This window comes from Mesocricetus auratus, unplaced genomic scaffold (assembly GCF_017639785.1).
Source record: "Mesocricetus auratus isolate SY011 unplaced genomic scaffold, BCM_Maur_2.0 Super-Scaffold_100013, whole genome shotgun sequence".
Taxonomy (NCBI): domain Eukaryota; kingdom Metazoa; phylum Chordata; class Mammalia; order Rodentia; family Cricetidae; genus Mesocricetus; species Mesocricetus auratus.
Genome location: NW_024429196.1, coordinates 41,145,952 through 41,170,455, shown reverse-complemented (window position 1 = coordinate 41,170,455; position 24,504 = coordinate 41,145,952). Strand labels below are relative to the sequence as shown.

The following is a 24,504-nucleotide window of genomic DNA, read 5'->3' as shown; positions in this document are numbered from 1 at the left end:
ACCACTGAGTTTGTTTTTTCTGTTGGTCATCTACTGCCGGGGGTGGGGTCTACCATTATGTGTGGTTAATACAGCCAGGGAGACTCCATATGAGGACTAAATTTTCCTTTGCAGGAAGATGAAAATCAGAGATAGCTTCTTGGGTTGGGATAGGAGCTTTCGTTCACTCCCTCGTCTCAGCACTGTCTGGCTTGAACTTGTGCTGACTCTGTGCATGCTGCTATAGTCTCTGTTAGTTTATGTGTGCATCAGTCTGGAAGACACTGTTTTCTTGGAGTCATCCATCTTCCCTGGCTCTTACAATCTTTCTACCTCCTCTTCTACTTAGTTCTTAGAGCCCTGAGGGTAGGTGTTTGATGAAGATATAGCATTTGGGACTAAAGTGTTCCAAAACCTCTCACTTGCTGCACATTGTCTAGTTGTGTGCTATATTGGAATTTTTATGGTCAGTACATTCATTATTGTTTTTCTTTTTAAATTTCTTTTTTATTTTTAATTATTTTCCTGTTTTGAAAATATTTTTTCACATCCTGAGTATGATTTCTCCTCTCTCTACTCCTCCTAGTTCCTCCCCACCTCCCATTCCATCTGGATCCACACACTGTCTGTCCCTCATTAGAAAACACACAGGCTTCTGTGGGATAATAATACAATATAATAAATTAAAACAAAACCCAGCACTTTGGAATTTGATAAAACAAACAAACAGAAGAAAAAGAGTCCAAGAGAAGGCATAAGAAACAGAGACTCACTCATTTATATCCTCCAGAATCCCTTGAAAACTAAACTGGAAGCCACAATACATATAAAAAGGACACATAGGGTAAAAATTGGGAAGAAAAAAAGTTAAATTAAAAAATATAATAAAACAGAGTTTGAATAAAGATGTCATTGAGGGTAGAAAAAGACTCTTAAGAACCAGAGGTTGAATGAAAATCTTAATGCCAGAACCAGGTTACTATTCTACTAATTGTTGATCAGGGAGGCCCCTAAGGCTGTACAAACTACCACTATTGATTACAGGCTAAAACCAGGTGGCAAGTCCATGCTATTGAAAATATTGCATGTGTTTGCTTCAGGATGTGGAGAGATCAATTTGAGACCAAGCTGGAAACTCTCACCTGTTTACTGGCTTTCCTTAGTGACAGGAAGCACTAGGTAAGCTACTAAGGGAAAATTGTTCCCAATAGTCTTGTTCAGCTATGGACTCTGTTTACTATAATACCAACTGGCCTGGTATGATGTGCCTGCTGGTGCAGTAGTGACAAGATTATTGTAGTCTAATATGTTGCTTTTGGTTGGAAGGAAAAGCCAAAAGCCAGTGACTGGGAAGGTCACCGCTATTGTGTGATAATTAGGCATAGTACTCATGCCAAATAGCACCCCAATATTTATACTTAGGTTCATACAAATATTTATACTTAGGTTCACAGATGATCCCTCACCGAGTCAAGTTAAGGTAAAAGAATTGTAGAAGGCACAAAACTAAAGCAGAGATGTCATGTCACTTCAGAAAGTTGAAGTGGGACTGTCATGGCAGTGACTGAGTGTTGCCATTGCAAACCTTTTTGTAACAAGTCCCTGTCCAAGGAATTGCCTAGCACTTGCACTGGAAGAGGAAATACTGAGTGTTTTGAACTTGCCAATGTTTACTTCTCTTTTATCTAAAAGTCATATTCTAATAATTCTTTTAAAAAAGGCTTATTTTATATCTCTGTGTGAGTGTGTGTGTGTGTGTGTCACAGCATGGGTATGCAAGTTGGAGCTAGATTGTTCCCTCCAATGCCTTCAATGCTCTTAGTACTGTCTATCTAGACAACCTGCAGAGCTGAGGACAGGTGTGTAACTATTTAGGCCCCCAATTTTGCAATGTGTTTGAAAAACAAAGCCCAGTAAGTCAAATGCAAAGGACACATTAAGTATCAAAGTAACCTCCAGGAACAGTCACCTGGTGTCTTTTTTGCTGACAGTAGCATGCTTTATATGCAGCCTGACTTACAAACTTGTCCTATTACTTAGGGTAAGGACTTGCTATTTTGAAGACATAGTGTTCAGAAGGAGGTTTGTGAACAGGTCAGGCATTGAGACCAATTCTGGTATCAGGTGTAGTGACAGGGATGTGTCTAGAAAGGGCACTGTATGCAGAATCCCTTTTTAAAATTCTGTAGAGTAATGTTGCTTGTAGAGAGAAGTAAGGGGCAGATGTGAAAGAGAAGTTATACCACTGGGATGGTCTTTGACTCTGGGGAATCTTTTCTACTTCTCTCTTTTTTAAGATGATTAGTGGATTATTTTTATTTAAACTCTGGGAAACAAGAGAAACCATTAAGTGTTTATTTTGAAAGCAAACACATTAATAAAGGAAGTAAGGCTTTCTGTTGGGCACCTGGCTTGCCCCCAGCCCATAAATGCTCTTTCTGACTTTCCAACACAACTGCCAAACTCTGTCTTCACACATTCTTTCAGAATGTCCTTTTCCTTTCAAATCTAGTTGGTACTATCATTATGGTCTTGTTAAAACTAAACAACATCCAAAGAAATTTGCTATATAGATCTTCCCTTTAGTGAGAAGCAGTTGTGGAGGAAGTATATAGTAGCATTTCCAGTCAGTATTCTTCAGGGAGACAGACTAAAGAAAAACAGAGACATTTCTGCAGTAAGAAGATGTTTTAATTTGATGTTCTTTGAATGGTTAGAATTTGGACCAATACATGTGCTTTCCCTTTATTTTTGAGTCTTAGACAAAATCATGAATAGGGCTACTGTATCCGATTTTATCATTTTGTTAACATGTGGAACAAATAAGTTTGTGCCCCTAAGATGTATGTTGACTGTAGGTTTTATATAAATGAACGTAGGCACTGAAGGTTTTTGTTGCTAGAATTAGGCTAGTTTTATCTAGTTTTGGAATTTTGTCCATGTACCTCTTGATAAGACTTTTTCTGAAGATTTGATAACTTGTCTTTATTCATATATATATATGACATTATGGACATCTGATAACTTCTCTGTGATTCCATATATAGGCACATATGGATGAATATAGTAAAGCACTCTCATATAATTGACAAGACACATTCACCAATATGATTCCTGCAGTCGTATGTTTCTACTTCCACCCACTTGTAGAGAGGTATGAAGACAAGAAAAGAAGGGATAGGCAGACTATGAACGCTGCATCTAACCAGGACCTAAGGTTTGAGAAAAAATTTTGAATTATACCTATTGCTTTTCCTTTTAGATCCTGAATTTGCCTGAGTTGATTAATGATTCCAAGTATAAAACAAACCATCTTCGGGTGCAGAATAGAAAGGAGCTTGTTAAAATCCTATCTGCACGGTAAGTTTGGACCCAATGCCTGAATGCATTTTCTGATTCTCATTAGGAGAGTCATTGTAGGCCTTCCCTCTTTATATCAGGTTGTAATTCTCTTCATTTCCCAAATTGATTAATGAAACGACATCTTAAAATAGTTTATTGTTGTTAGAAACAAAATATTCGAAAGCATTTAAATGTTTTATTAATTAGCAAATTCTAACAGTGGTGTAAACAAAGTCACAGTGACTCCAACTAGGTTTCTTCTTTGTGGTATGTAACTGTTTGAATTTAGCACATCACAAACTGTTAACAACAAGCACAAGAATTTAACATTGATTGTACTTTCCCTGTGTACAGTATATGCTCTGTATATCATCTCATTTAACTCTTATGTTTATCCTGTGAAGTAGGTCTATTGATCCCATTTTATAGATAAGTAAACCAAAATATGTGGAAGTGAAACTGAGTTCATTAGATTTTCTGAGACCTTAGTGTGAATGAGTTATTGTGATGGGAAATGCTAGTTTAAGTAATGAGTCATCAAAGAGTCATATTAATTGAGTGTTTGGTTTCTAAATTTCCATTCATGACATCAGATTGTACTTTTGGAAAACATATACAAATTTTTGAATTCTGAATAAAGAAGTAATCTTACTCTTCCTATCAAATTGTTTGCTTCTAAATTTTTCAGCCTGCCGGAATAATCTCCATGGGTTTTGTGACTCCAAATGCCTATATATGTTGTCATCCAGTGTTGAAGATTTGCTTTTGTCATGCCAATGACTTAAGGCTTTGTTCAAATGCCCATGTTATTCCATGTAATATGAACGGATTCATAGAAAGTTAAGTAATACTTACAATAATTTTATTTCTTTGTTTTGCATTTTGAGACCTTTCCATGAAATTCTGGATATTTGTTTACTCATTTGTTCTTCCTGGATTTTGAACACTTCTCTACACCATAATCTCTTCCACATATCAAATGCTCTTTGTGTCACTGGAGGATCTGTGTGTGGGACCAATACACACAAAGTATGAGAGTGAAAAATAGATGCCTCTTTCTTTATCAATAGTTAAATATAATCCTGATTCTACTGCAAAGCCTCACAGCCCTAATGATTAACCTTTCTCCACATGAGAATTACCCATTCATTTCTACATTTTGCCCCTTTGTCTCTTAAGCATTTTTAATTCATTTAATTCATTGATAGAATTTTTCCTTTCACACCATAATTACCAAATCTCAATAATAGGGACTTGTGAGAACCTTATCAAAAGCTCTTTGATGAAATAAAAAATCATGTCCATGCTGTGAGAAGAGTGGATCCCAAGCAAAATAAACCCAGGCAGATACAAGTATCATCTTGTTATTAAATTGCCAGCATTTTGATAGCACCAGTGTTTCCTGTGCCCTAAAACTTTGATTCCTTGATTAGTGCAGTTATAGAATTCTACTGTGCAAAGACTTTAAGTAGACTTTGTTAGAGATAAAAACTTTTCCTTTTGATGTAAATCAAGTAGCATTCTACTGTTTTACACTCACATGTGTAGAAATTAAAGCATTTTGAACTCTTAGGGTCATTATTTTTCTACTTTGATTCAAGAATGATTAAGGAAGCATGGTGAAAGGAAGAGTCTAAGGATGTCGCAGAGACAATCTTGGAGATTCTTTACTTAGGGTTCTGCATATTTTTTTTTTGAAACTGGGTTTCATACTCTCTTAGTGTCTTGACTTTTTTTGATATTATCTTATGATTTTTATAATCCTCAATACTTCCAAACTTTCTCATCCAGTGTATGTCAAATAGTGAGGAGCAGAGAAGAGCAGCATATTTATTCATTCTTGCCTACAAGCACATCCTTTGTCTCTCTGAATAAGTACTTTGGGCGCATTAATGTTATTTAGTGGTTAGCTTTCAGAAGTCTTTACAAATGCCTTGAAATTTGCCATTCCCATCATATGATCTACAGTTTTTCCAGTATTGTAAAACTTCAGCAGCTTTCCACAAATTACAGGCCTAAGCCAAGAATGTTCAGTTTGAAACCTAGGGACATTCATAGTCTGACATCACTGAAATTTTCTGCAGTTTCCTAATTTTTTCAGTTGGAGGCTCCTGCTGTGGCCATACTCCCATCTTATGACTTCTGTCTTATTTCCAGAATTAACATTCTCCCGAAGCAGATGTAGCTGCATGGATTTTCATGTTGCTATGAAGCCACTCTCTCATATTTCTTCCTGGGTTCCCTGACAGCACCTTGAGGAGAGAAAGTATCTAGTTAATATGTCATATCCAACCTGTAATCAAACACAAGCAAGGCAGTCATTAGTTTTGGTGATGGTTTTGCACAGGAATATTCTTTATTCAGTATTCTGTTCTTGACCAAAAAATTTCCTTTTAATCATTCCAGAAATTGTGAATCATTTGACATTTATTCCATGGAAAAAGAGATGTTAGCAAACAGGGAGAAAGTAAGAAAGACTGTCTTTATTAGAAGCCAAGTTAAGGCCTGATACAAGTGATTATTCTTCTCTTCACAGATGACAATTCTAAAGCTTACATAATATCTTACTTTTCAATTGCTGTGAAGTGACCCCATGACCAAGGCAACTTAGAGAAGAAAAAAATTTATTGAGGACTTAAAGTTCCAGAGAGTTAGTCCATGACCATCATGGAATAAAGCATGGCAGCAGGCAGGCCTGGTGTTGGAGCAGTACCTGACAGCTTGCATCTTTTTCCACAAGCAGAAGGCAGAGAGAGAGAGAGAGAGAGAGAGAGAGAGAGAGAGAGAGAGAGAGAGAGAGAGAGAGAGAGAGAGAGAGAGAGAGAGCTAACTGGGAAAGATGTGGGCTTTTGAAACCCAAAAGCCCACCCCCACTGTCACACCTCCTCAAATAAAGCCACATCTCCTAATCCTTCCCAAATAGTCCACAAACTGGGAGCCAAGAATTTGAATATATGAGCCTAGATGGCTATTTTAATTCAAACCACCAAAGGTTATATAGAGAGAGTGGATGGGAAACTCATTTTAAGAACCACATGGTGTTTCTATGGGTATCCCCAAACTTGTCTTGACACCTTTGTTCAGGGTATCCCTCCTCTCTCTCTCATCAACTGAACTTGGGATCTTGGCCCAATGCTTAGCTGTCATGTAGGCATCTGCCTCCATTAGTTTCTGGATGAAGAGTCTATGATGATAATGCAGGTAGTTGTCAATCTGATTACAGGGGAAGGCCAGTTCACGCACCCTCTCCACTAATGCTTAGAGTCTTAGCTGAGTCATCCTTTGTGGATTCCTAGAAACTTCCCTAATGTCAGGTTTCTTGCTAGCCCCATAAAGACTCCCTCAATAAAGAGCTAGTTGGAGCTCACTGACTCTGGACTGACAGTGGGGGTACCTGTACAGGACCAAATTAGGCCCTCTGAATGTAGGTGACAGTAGTAAGGCTTGGGTAGTCTTTGAGGCTACTGGCAGTGGGACCAGAATTTAACCCTAGTGCTTGAACTGGCTTTTTTTAGCTCATTTTCTTTGGAGGGATATTGCTCAGCCTAGATAGAGGGAGGAGAGCCTTGGTACTGCCTCAGAGTGATATGCCAGAGTTTGTTGACTCCTCATGGGAAGCCTTCCCCTCTTTGTGGAGTGGATTTGGAGTGGGGTGGGAGGAAGAGGGGGTTAGCAGAAGGAGGGGAGGAAGTGGGAACTGGGATTGATATGTAAAATGAGAAAAGATTGTTTTTAAAATAAAAAATGATAAAAAGAACCACACATTTTCCACATAATATATCCCCCTACAGTGACACATAATCATTTTGTATTTGCTTGTTTGTTAACTCAATATATACTTTCTGGAGGCTCTTGCTTATAAGTTATAAGCATTGAAGATAAGTAACAACAGGAAAATTCTTTATTGAAAGACAATTAGGGAAGGGAAAGACAAATACCAGAGTTGGGAATGGCAGTGGCTTCATCTATCCTCATATATTCATCAAGGGGGCCTGGCCAATAGTAAACTTTGAACAGAGACCTATAGGAATTGAGAGAAGGCAGTCAACAGATACCTGGAAGAGGTTTCTAAGGCTGACGACATGTGATGATGTTCAAAATTCAGCTCAGCAGATGCTGTGTCCTAGGCTAGGGGAGCAAGGAGAAGGCTGAGGGATGGGTCATAGACATCAGAAGAGGTGAAAAGAAGATCAAATTGTAAAAATAAAGTCAGGCTTTATAATCAGGTTGATGCTTAGATTATAAAATAAGGGAATTCTGTTCTTTTGGCAGGGGATTATAAGACGGGTTTGCCCAGCAGCAGCTTGAATTTTATATCTAACTTGAAGTGTCAAAGGACAATCTTTACTTGGTAGAAAGTTCAAAGTATTCCAGTTATACCAAGCCAGTAAAAACTTCTTTTCATTTCAGAGGAGAGGCTATGGAAACTCATGAGTTTCCATAGTATGTTTTTCTGTTACAGTAGCCTTAATCAGGGCTCTGTTGAGGCCATTAAGGGAATGCTGTTTCCATCGTCAAGAGAATGGGAACTTCCTCTGACTTGAGGGGGGAGCACCTAGTAGTATGAAATAAGCAAAGGTAATAGGTAATTCAGTGGGGCCAGTAAATCACCTAGTTAAGGAACTACCACCCAAGAAGGCAGGTTCAGTTCATGCCATGCTAAGAGATGAGAGGGATACTAACCCTCTTAAAGAAATTCTGTACTTGAACTGCCCAGAATCCTTGTTCTCTGTGCAGTTGCTGCAGTCATTCTGAAACATCATTAAGTTCTGACTCACAAAGGTGCAACTTTTCATTTCTCTTCTTTCCTTTTGGATATGTGACAGGATCTAACTTAATGTTTTCTAGTACTTTGTGGTATTCACTCTTTCTCTTAAGCTACCTCCCTTTTGTCACATGTTTGCTTGCTGAATCCCCATTCCTAACCCCAAAGTTGTGGCTTTTCTGCGTCCTCTTTTCCATTTTCCTCCTCCAGGCAGCTACGAAGGTTTATAGTGAGGCTGCTGTATGGTTTTTCTTTTAAGCACTTATAAAATTTTTCCTGACCTTTCATCTGAACGGTTCTTAAGTTCTTTTATTAAGAAGAGTAAGAACCCAGAGAGGGACCCCAATTTCACTGGTAACTCAGTGTGATACCTAATGCTGGGCTCCGGTAAATTTCTTATTCTTTCCCTCCTTCCCTCATTGCCTCCCTGCCTCCCTCCCTCCCTCCCTTCTTTCTTTCCTTCCTCCCTCTCTCACTCCTTCCTTTCTCATTTATTTTTACAAATATAGAATAGCTACTACTGAACATTAGGAAAATGGCATAAAGAAAGACAAAATGCCCCTGGATACTTGCCAACTTTCTAGAAGACACTTCTTTTAGTTGCTTTAAGCATATTTTTCATATAATGTTTTCTTTAAATTTTTTTCTACTTTAAAAAAGTATTGCAAGAAAAGTTAAACACTTATTGTCTTTTCTTATTATATTAATATTAATGCTATATTTTTCTATTATTTACCAATCATTTTGAAGTGATAGATCAATAGCTGTGTTATCATGTCAGTATAGCAGGTTTTTGCCTGTTGTATGTTATTAAACATTATAAGTACATTTCTTCTGTGCTCATATATATTCTCATCTTTGGAATATGTAAAAATGTGTAGGAATTTCTGAGGATGAATTAGCAGTACAGATAACTTTAAAAATAAATTCTAGGCATGATGGACTCACAAGAAACTCATTTCTTGCACTCAACTTGACACCTCAAACTGAAAACTGTAGCATTAACAGATTTTTACAAGTGTATGCTCCTTAGCAGACATATGGATTTCCTACTGTGTTTCATAATCTTCCCAGAATTTTCCTTAGCAATGAGAATTTCCATCTTTGCCACAGTAGGATTCATGTGAAGTCTGTAGTATCAGGAATTCCCTTTGTACACAGTGGAATTCTGATACTGCTCCAAGGGCCTGTGAGAGGCTCCACTTTGACTATTCTTGTGGAGTACAGTTGGAGACTTTCCTCAAGCCCTAGTATCATTTAGCCAGACTGCTGCCTGCTTTGGTCATCAACTGTTTCTGCAGCCAGCACACACAGTTCCCTCTTGGGCTCTCAGGTGTTCCTAGTCCCCAACTGTGCCTGCCAGCAAATCGTTTTTTCTTTTTATAATGTGGAAGTCTTTCCCCTTGAGCTTGCCATTTTATCCTGAGTGTTGCGGAAACTCTGTTTACCCAGCTGCTAATGTTGAACATCAGGTAAAGCTAAAACATATTAAACCTTAGCTAAAACCCAAAGAGCACAAGTAACAGATTTGTTCAGTTTCTGGCAAACATATCTCATCTTTGTGATGCTAAGGAGTAACAAACTCTTCAACTTGTGTGAGTAGCACACTGGATCAGCATTTTTGTAATAGTTAGGACCTCAAAAGTGAAAGTCCTCGTGTGTGTTCAATCTAAGAAAAGAAGGATAAAGATGATGTGTTTTTGCTTGGGGAGAAATACCAGGAAGCCATGAAATGAGAAGAAAATAAGGAGAACACTGGAGGAAGTAGAAATATGGTCATATCATCCCCTGCCTCCTCCCTGCTTTACTAACTTTTTTTGGCCTTTGTCTAGATACCCTGGTTCAGCAGATGGAATGAGATGTGAATCCTGGGCTTCTGAGGTGTGCCTGGTCTAATTAGGAAAACAAATACATAAAGCAGTGAATTAAATGAACACTAGCAGTGTGTGACTAGTAGCAGGGTGGCCAAAGTTCTGAGGAGCATAGAGAGGGAGGCCTTCCTAGAGGCAGTCTCACTTTCTGTGAATCTTGAAGGACAGATGGAATTAAGTGGAGGAAGGAAAGTTATTAAAAAAACAGAAAAATTACTTGAGCTAATTTTAAAGTCTCAAAAATCCCGAAGGAAGAAAAAATGTGGTTTGGAATGACATGGATGGCAACTTTTAAACTTGGGAAAACGTTACTAATATAAGGCCGCTGTCTCTTGACACAGTCCAGAACCACATACCCTATTCACATATACCACAGGCCTTATTTGCTCTGAGCAGAGGCTATAAGGCAGGCAGGGACCCAGACACATACTGGCACACATGGACTGTGCATAGGTAGGTGGCACACCGGTCTACAGAAAGACATAGGCAGGCTGGCAAAAGGAAAATGTCAGACAAAGGATCATGACTCTGACATCAAGGTATAATTTATAAACAATCACACTGTATCAGCCATTTTGTGTTGACTTACTGATGTCTTCTCACTCCACTCCCCAGACCCTCTTCTTCTCCCTTACTCGCCACCCTCCACATCCCATGTCTGGTGTCAGCAATGTGTTAGCTGACTCATACTGGATATCTATATCAGCATCATGTTGTCTATCTACAAACTGGCCCTTAAGGCCTCCTGTTCTCTACATCTTGGTATCCTTAGACAAAGGGGATCATTCCACTTTCCTGCTAGGTCTTTCTGAGATGCTCCCAAGATTTATGGAAAAGTTTAAACCATTTTTTATACATGTCATTGACCTAGGGTCTTGTCCAGAAAACAAGATACAGAACCGCATGATTGTCCTTATAATGTGATCCAGACTTTCAGTTAGCCATTTATCCTTGAATTGTGGAGACTTTTGGTCTCATGGCGCCCATGTAATTAAATTATATACAGCTGTTCTTGCCTCCCTCACCTGTCTATTGTAAGCCACTTTTTCTAGGCTGCTGCATCATGGCTTCTTTTGTAATAAGGTGTTACCAAATAGTTCCTTTCCCTCTTTTTGACAAAACAGTATATTTCTTTTTTCAATTTGTTTTAATTTGAATTAGAAACAAGCCTGCTTCACATGTCAATTCCAGCTTCCTCTCCCTCTCCTCCTCACCCAGCCCCCACCAACTGTCCAACCTATTCCCCTTACACTCCTCAGGGAGGGTGAGGCCCTCCATGGGGGATCCCCTAAGTCTGTCATATCATCCAGGGCAGGGCATAGGTCCTCCCCCATGTATCCAGGCTGAGAGAGCATCCCTCCACATGGAATGGTATCCCAAAGTCCATTCCTATGCCAGGGATAAATAATGATCGACTACCAGAGGCCCCATAGATTGCTGAGGCCTCCTCAATGACACCCACATTCAGGGTGTCTGGATCAGTCTCATGCTGGTGTCTCAGCCATCAATCTGGGGTCCATGAGCTCCCCCTTTTTCAGGTCAACTTTTTCTGTGGGTTTCTCCAGCATGGTCTTGACCCCATTGCTCATCACTCCTCCCTCTCTGCAGCTGGGTTCCAGGAGTTCAGTTCAGTGATAAAACAGTATATTTCTTAAATAATATTGTTTTTATTTTTGTTTCTCATACTTGTTTGAGTGTCTGAACTTCAACAAATGGCTTGTAAATTAGTGAGTGCTAGTGTCAGCATTGGACAGAGCTGCCTGAGTAGAGGTGAACTGGCCAAATAGGGAAGATTACAGTGTTAGGGCCTACAAAGCAAAAGGAGAAACAGCAGCAGTCAGTCATGGTCACACAATGTCAGAAGACCTAAACTGGAGACCATAAGTGTTCTTGTGACTAACTCTCATCTTGAACCAGTTGTTTGACTTCCCCGAGCCTCCGTTTCTTATAAGTTAAGGACACATGACAATACCTGCATCACAGTCAGCACTATCACAAGCTGTGAAGCAGGTAAAATTGTGCAGCATATGCTACATGCCTAGGATATTGAAGGGTATTTAGTTACCTTTGTGTCATTATGATAAAATGGACATTCCTGACATAAAACAAGAGAGAAATTGCTTATATTTTTGGTTTGAAATTTTCAAGGGTTTCAGTCCATCATAGCAGTAAATGTATGGTAGAATAGCTCCATTCATGGTCTTGGGAGAGCATGGTGGAGTTGTTCAAATCAGGGTGGACTGGGAAGCAGAGAAGACAGGAAGTAGAGTCAGGGATACCTTGCAAATTGCATCCTTAATGACCTTCTTACCTTGGGAAGCCACATTTCCCAAAGATTCCAAAGCCTCCCCAAATAGCACCTATGACTAAGACACACATTAAAAATATGAGCCCGTGAGGAACATTTCAAACCATCACACAGAAAAAATCTCAATCTTTAAGAATCATCAATTATGATATAGCAAACTTTTTATTATTTCTGTTTGTTAATTTGTGTTTTAGAGATAAGGTTTTTCCATGTAGCTCAGGATAGCCTTGAACTCATGGCACTCTCTTCTCTAAGCCTCTCAAGTACTAGAATTACAGCCATGTGCTACCATGATCAATTCTGATAATTTGTTTTTTTTAACAATTCTAGTTATAGTCATTCCACCAATTCACAAAGTTTGTGTATTTGAGATATTTTTTCTGTTGAATTATAGACATTCCAATAATTAACTTTGGCAATTTTTATTTAATAAAGTAATATTCAGCTGTCAATCAGAAATCTTAGTTGGAATGATATAAATATAGTACTATTGTTATGATCCAATTTAGTTCTAGCAAAGTAAAGTGAGGTTTCAATTGGCCTGGGCCTTGTAGCTAGAAAATTTATTTACGGATAACTTCAAAAAAATTAAAGTAGCTTTCAGGACTTAGAAATACATTTAAATCCGTACTATTTTACTAATGAGGCTATTAATAGTGCCCAGAGGGTTTTGAACCCGTTAAAGTGGGTTTTCATAGCCGCTGGTCCATTCCCTTTAGAGAGGCACTTGTTCCTTAGTGTGGGCGATGAATTTGGAGCTTGAGCACTTGCCTTGCTGATCCTTACATTTGAGGCTCTCTTTGCTGAGGAATGAGATATTTCAGTGCGTCCTTTAGTTGCTGGGCTGCGTTAAGTGCCTGTCCTCGTTTGTTTTTCCTGTTGCTGTGATAGAATATTCTGACCAAAAACAACGTGGAGAGGAAAGGGATTATTTGGCTTAAAGATTTTTAACATCATTGAGGGAAGCGAAGTTAGGAACGCATGCAGAAACCTGGATTCTCAGTAGCAACTGAAGCACAGACCTCAGCAAACGCTGCTTACTGGCTTGCTTCCAGGTTCACACCCAGTTACCATTACTGAACTGCCCAGGCACACCTGCCTGCGGTGGGCTGGGTTCTCCTCCATCAACCAAGAAAATGCCCTGCAGACATGCTTCTTTGGAAGAAACCTCCCAGTTGAGGTTTTCTCTTCTCGGGTATGCAAGTGGACAACCAAAGCCAACATTCTATCTCTTGCCACCTTTGACACACAGACACATCACGTTAAATCATGTTTGTCATCAATATCTTATTTAACATCATGATATAAAATATAGTATTACTCCAAAAGTTCCACTGTCTATAAAATTTGAGATAGATTAAAAGTTCAAACCGGGTCTCTTTATATTTTCCAAAGTCTCTTAAATTTTGCTCCTGTAAAATCAAGAATTAAAATACTTTCTGACTCCTAGGGGGTAAGAATCAAGGTATAGTCGAACAATGTAGCTCAAATCCCATAGCTCAATGTCTGGCATCTGAGACTCACTCACAATCATTTAGGCTCAAAGGGCTTATAAGCAACTTCTCTTCTCTAGCTTTGACATGTACAGCACATTACAGTTTATCTTATAGGCTCAGGCTGACTCCACTTCGTGCCTGCCACTGTCATTGTCAGACATCTTGTGGTCTTGCCATTTCCAATATGATATTCTCTCCATTGGTACTGAGGCTACACCTTCACCAATGGCCTTTTGACCTTTCCACCAGAATTACAACCTTGCTACATGGTGCTCAGCTTCTATCCATGATTTCTCCAATCCTCCAGCTTTCCTGACACCTAAACCAGTACCATGTGAGACTCTTAAACAATTCAGCTGTCAGCTTGAGATGCAGCCTTGGTGTCTCTTGGACCACAGCTTCTCTGTCCTGATCCTGAGGAAATGCTTTCTAGAAGATTCTTCCTCAATTATGTTGTTTTTTATTGATTACATCTGATTTTTCAATCCTAGCTAAACAACATTGTCTAATAAAGCAAAGGTTTTTTACTGCCACAGTATATATACCCATGACAGCATTAATAGTCTTTGCTCATTCTGAAACTTCACAAACTAATTCTTTCTTGTCCTTGTTTCTATCAAATATAAAGTTCTATTAATTTAAACAATAAATAACATCCTAACAACTTGTTAAGGTTCCAAGTAGGCAACTTTATTCCAAAAGAGACAAAGTAGGCCATAGCAAATGAACAGCTCAGGCAGGGTCTCTGTAAACAGGTTTAGCCAGGATGTTCAAACTCTTTGAGTTATCCTGTGTTACTGTTATGGGTAAGTTTTTCAATCTTTTCTCCTCCATTCCATTCCACTCTTCTGCTGTCCTTCTCTTGATCTTTTCCTGCCTTTTACAGTTTGAACTGTTTCACAGTTAAATACTGAGGAGATGCTATGCATCACTCTCCTACCTGGGTTTCATTTATTTGCGTGGAGGCTTCAATGACTACCAGGTTTGCTAAAAGAACAAGGCAAACTTTTATCATTTTATCATTTGAAAGCCTGGAAGGAACCTATATTCATGATTCCATTAATATACTTCTTCCTTATACACAGTTTGCTGATTTCAGAGGTTCTGGCATTCTAAAATTATAGATTTTTTGCTTAAGTTTCATATTATTTCAAGAGGGTTAAGGAACTCTGAGTCCTTAGTGTAAAAAGGCCTTTTCATAGAATGGGTTTTAATATAGAGATGGTAGGGAAATCACCAAACACCAGGTACCCATGGTAGGTGGAGAAGAATTTCCTGAAAAGCTGGGAGCAGTAGGAAGCCCATGACTTTGTGCTTCTGAAACACACACAGGGATGGGAATCAGTGGCTGCCTCTTAACTGTGGTGAGTTCTGCTGCTCCCGAGACCTGGCAGCCATCAACTCTCTTATGTCTACATGTTTTTAATATCCAAAGAGAAACTTACTGTTTTCTTCCTCTGAAATAGTTTCGTTGGTCTAATATTCCATATGATCACATTTTAAGATCTCCTCTGCCAGTCCCTTTTCTGACTTCCATTAGCATCTCATGAGGATCCACATTGTGTGATTTATATACATCTTCAACCTACACATTTAGCTTATTGTAACCTCCCCCCAACCTCTCCTACTGCTCTGAATCATAGCGTTGTCAGTTTATCTTGAATGCACTGCATCAGGGCTAATTTGGATAAATGGAGCTGATGTTTGGTGAGGGTCACATTTGTTTTCTTATGCATTCCTTGGCAGCTCTGCCATTATCAGCTAATAGATGGTCCCTTGTAAAATGTCCATATTTGATGTAGTACATTTTCTAAATGTTGGTTATTTGGAGAGAGATTTAAGGCTATGTTGTTATTATAAAACTATCCTGGAGGGTGAAATAAAGAAAGCCAGCTCTGGGAATCATCTCTTTAAGGGCTTACAGAAAGCAATGGGACACTGCCACTCCAGAGTAGCTTCTGCGACCAGGGCACTTTTCACCCTGTAAGGGAGGTCTGTGTAACTATTCAGATGATGTCTCTGAGTCAGGAGGGAATGGAATGTCAGCCACTCTCTCTAGCCCTCTCCATTGTTTTCCAGGACAGCTATAAACCATTCCTCACTGCCTTTAGAAGAAAGAGCTGGGTGGTGGTTGTGGGCTATTTATATGTGTGTGTAGGGAGAAGATGATGGTAGTGGGCAGGAGTCCAGTAAATTCTGCTTCCCTAGATAAAACATTTAAGGCTCTAGTTTCTCCATTGGAACTTAGTGTATAATTTTCAATTTATAGAACGTTAGAGTCCAAAACACTTTGTGAACTGGATAGAACTTGGAACAACACCAAATTTAACCCTTTCCTTATTGTAAAACTTAAATTTAACTGGATCACAATGGGCCGGAGATCTCTGGAAATCTGGTGGGAGATGCCATAGACCAGGTTTAAAGGCATTCCTTGTGGGTGATAAAGGGTCCCAGACTTCCCTGGAAACTCTTGTTTCATTCTTGACTTCTGCAAAGGATGGAGACGCTGGAGACTGTCTCAGTTTCCTGACACTCAGGCTTGCCCCTCCAACTCTCCAGCTCATTCCTCTCCTGTCAAATTTCCTGCTTGCCTACACTAGGTCTGAATCCTGTCCTCTCCAGTTTTATTCTCTTAGCTTTGGCTTCAGAGTATGGACCCCTCCTAAGTCTTTGCTCTTACATGAGCTGATGTTGCTGTCAAGAGCAGGATTCATTTCTCTTTCTGTGCTGCCATCTCAGCAGAGTCCTGATTTGTGTCAATTATTCCAGAACATTCACTAGTGATCAGGATTCCTGACCCTTGTCACCTAGACAATCCTTAATAGTTTTGTCAGGTTTCTCATCGATTCTATAACCAGACTGGGACAACCTCAGTTCTAGTTTCACATGTTTTCTTACTCTCACATAGTTCATTCATGAGGTTCAAATTGGAATTTCTTGATGGTCAGTTTCTTTTTGAGCACTCACAGAATGGTTACCCTTTCCCCATTTTTTTCTGTCCATAAACTTTATGTTTTGATACTTCTGGCTAGAATCATCCCTTCCCAGTTCCCTCTCTACCTTTTCTCCCCTCCTTCTCTTTCTTTGCTTCTCTCCCTTTTTTCTTCACCCATCCCCCATTCACTTTCTTATTCCTTTTCTCCTTTTCTTCCTTTCTCCACTTTCTAACTCTTTCTTACAAATATCCATGTAGATATAAAACTTTAATATTTCAATCTACACATTTGCATTTTCCCTTCTTAATGGCCCCTTTCCCCCTCTTTTGTGAATTGTTTTTCTTTTCTCATTTGCTAACTTTAGAAAAAGAAAAATCCAGACATTGGAATGTCTGAGTTTATTTAAGTCTCAGTACTCTGTTCAATTTAATGAATGGAAACAGAAAAAAGGCAAATAAAAATGCTGGCCTGGATCTTTGTGGCTCTGGGATTGGCTTTTTTGGTGGCCATTTAGATAAATTGGTTTTGGAAAATAAGTGCCAGGGATGGTTTCAAGCTGTTTTCAAACATATCAACATATAGCAGTAGAAAGAAAAAAATTAAAACTATGCGAGAGAAATTGTTAGAGATCTGATTGTTATTTAATGACTTAACATGCCATTATCTGCAATAGAGTAGAGAGAATGAAGTAGCTCTCTGTGAACACTAAAAGTACATGTTGTTATTAAAGTTGATTTATTTGTTAGAATAAAAAGTGCTAAGATACCAAATATATTAAAACATTTCTTAGCATGCTACTAAATCCAAAATCAATGTACAGAAGCAAAAATCTAATGAAGGGATTCCAGGCTTGTTCAGCAGCAATAGCCCCAGCAATTCAGCTAAAGGTATTACCATTATAGTCTGAACATCTCAATATGGTTTTTTTTTAATTGAAATAATCAAGTTAGTTTTAAGAATAGCCTACGCTTTCTGAAGTACTGAAGTTGACAATCTCAGTTGTGCTAGGTATTAATGACTCTAATACTAAAGCCCAAATGTAGTTTTAGTCTACAGAGGTAGTATGGATAAGATTTCCATAAAGTGTAGCTGGTTTCAAGTAAGGTGATTGCCATATCTGAAAAATCTCAATAGAAACTCCAGAGATTAATTGAAGAAATGACTCACAAAATCTGGTATTCTAATGTCAAAACCATGTCAGACAAGAAGTCAGTCTCACTGGAAATCAAACATAGGCACTACAATGACTGAAAAAAGTTTTTGTTTTAATCACTCAAGCATTTAACAATTAAATAATAATAATTAGTATTACTGAATGCATGTGAGAAATATTTATTCATACCCCATAGGGAGAAAGTAATTGGGCAAACGGTTCATAAAGTTAAGGTGTCATTCTTCATGATCCAATCACTCTATTTCAGATTTTTACTTTTGATATGCTGAAATTCTTTAGAAAAATAAAGGTAAAGAAATTTATAATGACAAAGGAAAACATATGCTCCAAAACCATAAAAGTTCACTGCAATGCTGGAAATAAACAATGTGATATGACATTTATACTCTCACTGAACATAAGGTTTGATAAGAATTTGTAATGGTATTATATAACAATTTCTAAAGGCACACTTACAGGTTACATATGGACCGATATATCTCTATGTTCATTGAAGAAACTCCAATCAGAAACATTAGAAATTCTTCTTATCCATATTAAATATGCTTCCTTTTGTCATAATTAACCCCAACATACTGATACTAGTATTTACATTGCATGCATATAACAAGAAATTACCAGAGGATTTAAACTGCACAAGAGGTTGTATACATATTTGTTTTTTATAAAATATCATTTGAGGAATCTGGTATCATCTGGAGTCCTGAAGCTAGCTTAGCATGGGTACTAGGAAAGACTGTAGGTGATGAAATTAGAAAGCAAAAACACAAAAGAAAGATGCCAAAATTTCACTTGTGTGTTCCTGGATAGCATAATTTGTAGTTTTGTTTTTATGTCATTATATTTCTCTTTCCGAATTTTTTTTGTTTTTTTTTACGAGACAGGGTTTCTCTGTATTGTTTTGGAGGCTATCGGTCTAGCCCGGCCTCGAACTCACCGAGATCCACCTGCCTCTGCCTCCCGAGTGCTGGGATTAAAGGCATGTGCCACCACCGCCCGGCTCTTTCCGAATTTTTAAATGACTGTTAGTAGTCTTTAAATTGATAAAATTAGCAAAAAGCATGGGATTGTATCCATTTGCATTAAAACGACCCATTGACTTTTCCTATTCCATATATTTGAGGGTGTACCTGTGAAGGCCAGAGGAGGTTGGGAAGATGGTTCTTCCTTTATTATGCTGATCCTGCTATTGCATTCAGTTTATCTAGCACCTTTACCTGTTGAGTTATGTCTTTGCCCCATAAGTCATTTTAAAAAATATCAAACACTATATTAGAAATAACCAAAAGGACAAAAGCAGCAACAATGGAATCTTTTGGGCTCTCCTCTACTTAGTGAGCATACCAGCAATACTATTTTAAGCTATACTTGAGAGGTTAAAAAAAATAATAAAATAAAAAGCAAAGAACACAAAGTCTAAGGGTCAGAAATTAATACTATTTATGGAGATTCCCTTTGTCAGAAATTCATGTTTTTTGCCTCCACGTGAAGTTACTAACTCCTAACTTCTCTGTTACTTTAGGAAAAATGCTAAAATTTTAAAATCTCAAAATTGTGTTTTCAGTTGTTCTGGCTTTCAATTTCATTCAGATTGAGAATGGCGCGTACACACACGCACGCACGCACGCACGCACACACACACACACACACACACACACACACACAAGAAGGGAAATCCAACTAGGTAAGAGGCAAAGGAATCCATCTTTTATTTGCATGCTACAAAACTTTATTGTTCAGTAGGAAAAGGGATATTTTGATGAAACACAGTCCACCAACGACTCCTGTCATTAAGTAGCAGAATCTACTAACAATGCGTGCATGCTTCTTGTGGTTGTTTACGGTATTATTCAATAAAACTTACATACTCATTTTAACAGCAACCATATGAATCATTTAAAGAGACACTCACAAGCAAAAGCTGTATATTTGAGAACTGTCATTAATTTTGTGCTGGTACTACCTTACTTTTACTGAATATATTACTTTAGCCACACAACAGGAGAGCTAAATATGACATTTGATTAAAACTATTTTTCACCACAACAAAACAGAAAATAAGAATACATTATTCTTTCAAGTAGCCCTCATAATTCACTCTACCAAGAGCTTATAAGTTTGGATTTCTCATTCTATAAGATAGCAGCACACCAGCCTCACTGCCATGTCAACAGCTATTGTCCACTCTTGAAGCACTCCGGGATGTAGCCTAGGGGCACTGTGAACTGCAAAGCCATAACAAGAATCAGACATATTTTAAGTACTTAGCCAAGAACAAAAAATAGCTTCCCAGTTTGCTGTCCAGTTTGATTTGTTTCTAAGTGCCAGTGGCCTCCTCTGGGCATAGCCAGAAAAAAAATGACTTCAGGAACTCAGTCTCAATATTCTTGAGTATGAGACAGTCTTATAATTTGGTGCTAGGAATCCATAGGTAGCTTCTGGGGTTGTCAGGGTTCAAGTTTTATTTGAGCTGCAGTGATTAAACTAAGAATCCACTTCTCACATTCCTCTTCCATTAATTTGGCCTTTAGATATTCACTGTCTTTTCCTGTTACTGGCAAGTTTGATAAGTGTCCTGGAGAGAATTACACTGGCTTCTCCCCATTCACTAAGCCCAGCTCCAACTTAACTCATTAAAATAAAGGGTCTTTAACCAATAATGCCAGAGGGACTTGTGACATGCTGAAGAGTGTAAAATACTTAATTTCTCAAAGTAATTTAAGTAGTTACTTAATTATCTATACTTAGATAAATATGTCACAACAATTCAGAAGCAAAAGAAAGTATTATCTTAATTTGCGTTTGCCTAAAATCCAAACCATCCTGTGATCATGGGTACAGCTATTTATTAGTGACTTGATACCAGAGAACAGGAATGAGTGGGGAGGCGGGGCAAGACATAGTCTTGCTTTGATGGTCAGGTTGGCATTGCAGTAGTGTGGCTCAGCTATGTAATAGACACTGAGAATGGCGTGGAACAGTCTTCAGATTGATGACCTAAGAGAATGGGAACCCGAGACATTCATACATCAGTCATCCTCCCAGAGGCTGAGGGTTTCCTCTAAAGTGTAATCTAAGTTACAAGCAAAGAAACATAGGGGTCTGAAATGGGAGGAGGGTACTACCTAAACTTTCTATGAAATCCAAGTTGGTCAGAGGCACCAAATGAGGCATCTCCAGCCTTTACAGCTGCTGGTGTCTGAGCACAAGAGAGGAGAAATAAAGTTATGGTTAAGGTAAGCTGAAGCTTAATAAAACTTGAGATTTCAACAGTTGTTTTGTCCTATTAAGACATTATAGTAGTTATAGGTGTTTTAGATTTTACTCTCCCTATAAACTGGGCATAATAATAATAATAATTCCAAGCTCTAAAAATGTGGAGAGAATTAAAGGGACACTATAAAGTAGCTGATATACAATAAGCACTACTGTATAGTACAGGTAGGAGTCTGGCAGGGTTGCAGCAATGTGGTGGTCGCTTATTTTCTTTGAGTAAAATAATTTTGTTAGTGTCACACATGCTCTGTGTCTTGCTGACTTATATAAAATCTTAACCACAAAACATTTTTTCTATTTTCCTCTTAGGCTGATTCTTGTTTTATTCTTATGTGTTTATTATTTGAAGCTTTAAATACATTTTTATTATTCCATTTAAAATGACGTCAGCTCTTTTTTTTTTTAACAAGATTGCTTTTTCTATCTGCTTCTTACTTACAATGTTCACCAAAATGACATTAGCAAGTTTCCATTAAAGTTGTGAAGTAGAAGCCAACTTTGCTACCAATGAGGGAAACACTTTCTGGGCATGTGTGAACCACCTGGAGGAAGCATATTTGTCTAATCCATACAAGCATCTTGGATGGCCTTGCCAGTAGCTCTTATGAAATCCAGGCACTTTACCTGTGGGGTTCCTCTGATATTTTTGTCTAAAACCCAATTAAAGCAATGAAATCTGATTAATATTAGCTGCCTTTAAGAAAGCAGTATTGATTACTAATTCTTACTATTTACTTTTGTAAGCATGAAAAGGGTACTTAAACTTTTATTCAGCAAATATGAGTTAAGTTCCTACTCTGTCAATTGTTGCTTTGAGTCTTAGGATGACTTTTCCAAGCATCTGTAACAAATTCCTTGTCTTCATAAAAAGCCAAAATAATGAGTCTGTAACAGGATGCTACTGTCATTACAGAGCATCACAGCAGGAAGGTGCTCAATCCACTTTCCCTTCCCAGGTTCCTCCAAGGATGAAGACCAACAATTCCCATGTTGATAGATTCTTCAGCTGACCATTAGCTATCCATCCAAGCACACATTTATTGGCTTCCTCTTTTGATGTATGTACTTGTAGTGAACCAAAAAGTATGGGTTCTAGAGCTTGCACTGTCTAGTTGCTTTTTCTGTTTTTGTATATGCATGACCTTGGCAAGTCATTCAAATTTGCCTGAGTTTTAGGCTGCTTGTCTATAAAATGGGATACTAGTAGAATTTATTCCATAAGATTATTGTGAGGATTAAATGTGATATCTATGCAAAGCACTTAAAACAGTGCCTGGCACATAGCCTGTCTCATAAAAGTGTCAGCTATTAAATGTTAGACTGTCCTGGCATAACACCACAACAGCCAAGAGTCCGGCTTGCTTCCTGCCTTGTAGTGCTAGCAGCCAGTGGGTATCTCCATACACACTCTGTTAAACCACAAGGAGGTTTTAATAGTATCTCTGTCTCTCTGTCGTTTCTTGCTCACTCTCTCAAAGGATTCCAAAAACATTGAGAACAAAAGATCTTGTAAAAATTGTATTTTCCAACTATTTCGAAGTTTTTATTATATACATATAGATTATATATAATTTGAATTATGCTTTTGAATTTACTTCAAATTGTTTTGTGTGCTTATGATATAAGATATGTGTTGCTATATGCTTACTGTAAAGAAGTCACAGAATGGCCTGTTGTGTGACTGCTTTATAGTATAATAAGAATTGTTATTATGTTATTTTGCTATCTTTGGTCTTTGCTTATTTTTGAGACAGGTTCTCACTATGTACCTCTGGTTTGCCTTAAACTCATTATGTAGACCAGGCTAGCCTCAAACTCAGATATATCTACTTGCTTCTGTCTCCTGAATAGTGGGGTTAAAATTGTGCTAGGTAAAATTTATGGTTATTAAAAACACTTGATTTTTATATCATTAGACAACATAGTCTTTAATTATAACTAAATTGATAAATCTATTTCTTATAGATTATTAATAGCTTGTTTTAAAAATTTTCTATTATTGCTTGTTTAATGCAAGGTCTCAAGGTCATTGAATTTGCACTTTTTAAAGTACAAGTTAGGTTTAATATACTTCCTGGTGAAGATTTATTTTTAACCTTATTTCTTTAAATAACATATTTTCTCTTGACTGGTAAAATCAGGCATAGATTATTTAAATTTGTGTAGATGTCATATTGAGCAATTAGTGAAAGGATGTTTATCTTATGGAAAAGATTTGGTAGGAAGTTTTGGAAGTTGTCTTATAGAAGTTTGAAGGGCTGTTACTGGAACGGATATGACGCTGGGTCCTCTTGAGTACATAGACACAGGTCCCTAGATGAGTGGGAGCAATTGTGGCCTCACACTTACAGTGTGTTTTCTCACCTGAGTGCATTCTTAGAAAATGACAATGGCAAGGTAAGTAAGGGAGTGTGGAGAAAGAACATAAAGACTAGGATGATGGTGTTATTATTTAAGGATTTCCAGGATGGGTGCTGCTCAGTGATAGAATGCTTGCCTCCCAAGCAAAAAGCCTTGGTCCCATACCCAGTACTGTAGGAAAATGAAACTTAAATATAATCTTTAAAAAAAGGAGAAGGGGGGGAAAATTTCATTGTAGGTTGAGTTGAATCTCAGCCATCTCCTGTTCAGCACTGTCTGGGCAAAGGAAGGGGAAACAAGCCCAGTGTCTGTTTCCAAGGGTAGGGGGGAATTCCTTGAGGATTATTTTCACCTCTGGGACACAATGAATCATAAGTATCATTTCTAGGCTAAGCTTCTCCCTACCATGTTCATGATATTGTATTAAGTAGAGTAACAAAAGTGTTCTCTTTCCTGAGACTCTTCATGCAAATGGAAGCACAGATGAGAAAATGGGCAAATTTGTAAAGCATGGACTTTTTTCATACTTCATTTGAAAATTTCCTTTCTGTAATAAGTTCAAATTGAATTCAGCACAGATATATTAAAAACAGGGACCAGAAAAAAGAAAATTAAAAAGGGGCCATAGTCTGTGTTCTATGGCAATTGTTTTCCATCTCCATGCAGTTTAGTTTAGATTACAGCTGAGGCATTGTATATATATCCAGTTAACTATGGCTTAATTATTAATATTTCAGTTATATCAGTATAGACAAGAATACCTTAGTTTGAGAAGTCTAACAATGGCAGCAACAATACCTAATTCTTAATACCACTGTGTGATAGGCAGTTGTGCCTCATTTAATATTATAAAAACCTTCAAAGAGTTAAGGTTGTTATTGCATCCTTCTCATTGATGATGGACTAAGGATTACATCATGAAACCATACATAGAAAAAATAAAACTAGGCTAGTGTACTTAAGAAACTATGACTAATATTCAAAATCGATGTATAT

General features: G+C 37.9%; 1 protein-coding gene across 2 annotated transcripts in view; it reads left to right on the top strand.

The window, feature by feature from the left end:
- Sugct (succinyl-CoA:glutarate-CoA transferase) overlaps positions 1–24,504 on the top strand; it is a 683,098-nt gene that overhangs the window by 276,928 nt on the left and 381,666 nt on the right. For both annotated transcript variants that reach the window (XM_005071802.4, XM_013114681.3), the window contains exon 11: positions 3,242–3,339. In XM_005071802.4, coding sequence (XP_005071859.1) covers positions 3,242–3,339 — 98 coding nt within the window. The remainder of the gene's footprint in view (positions 1–3,241; positions 3,340–24,504) is intronic.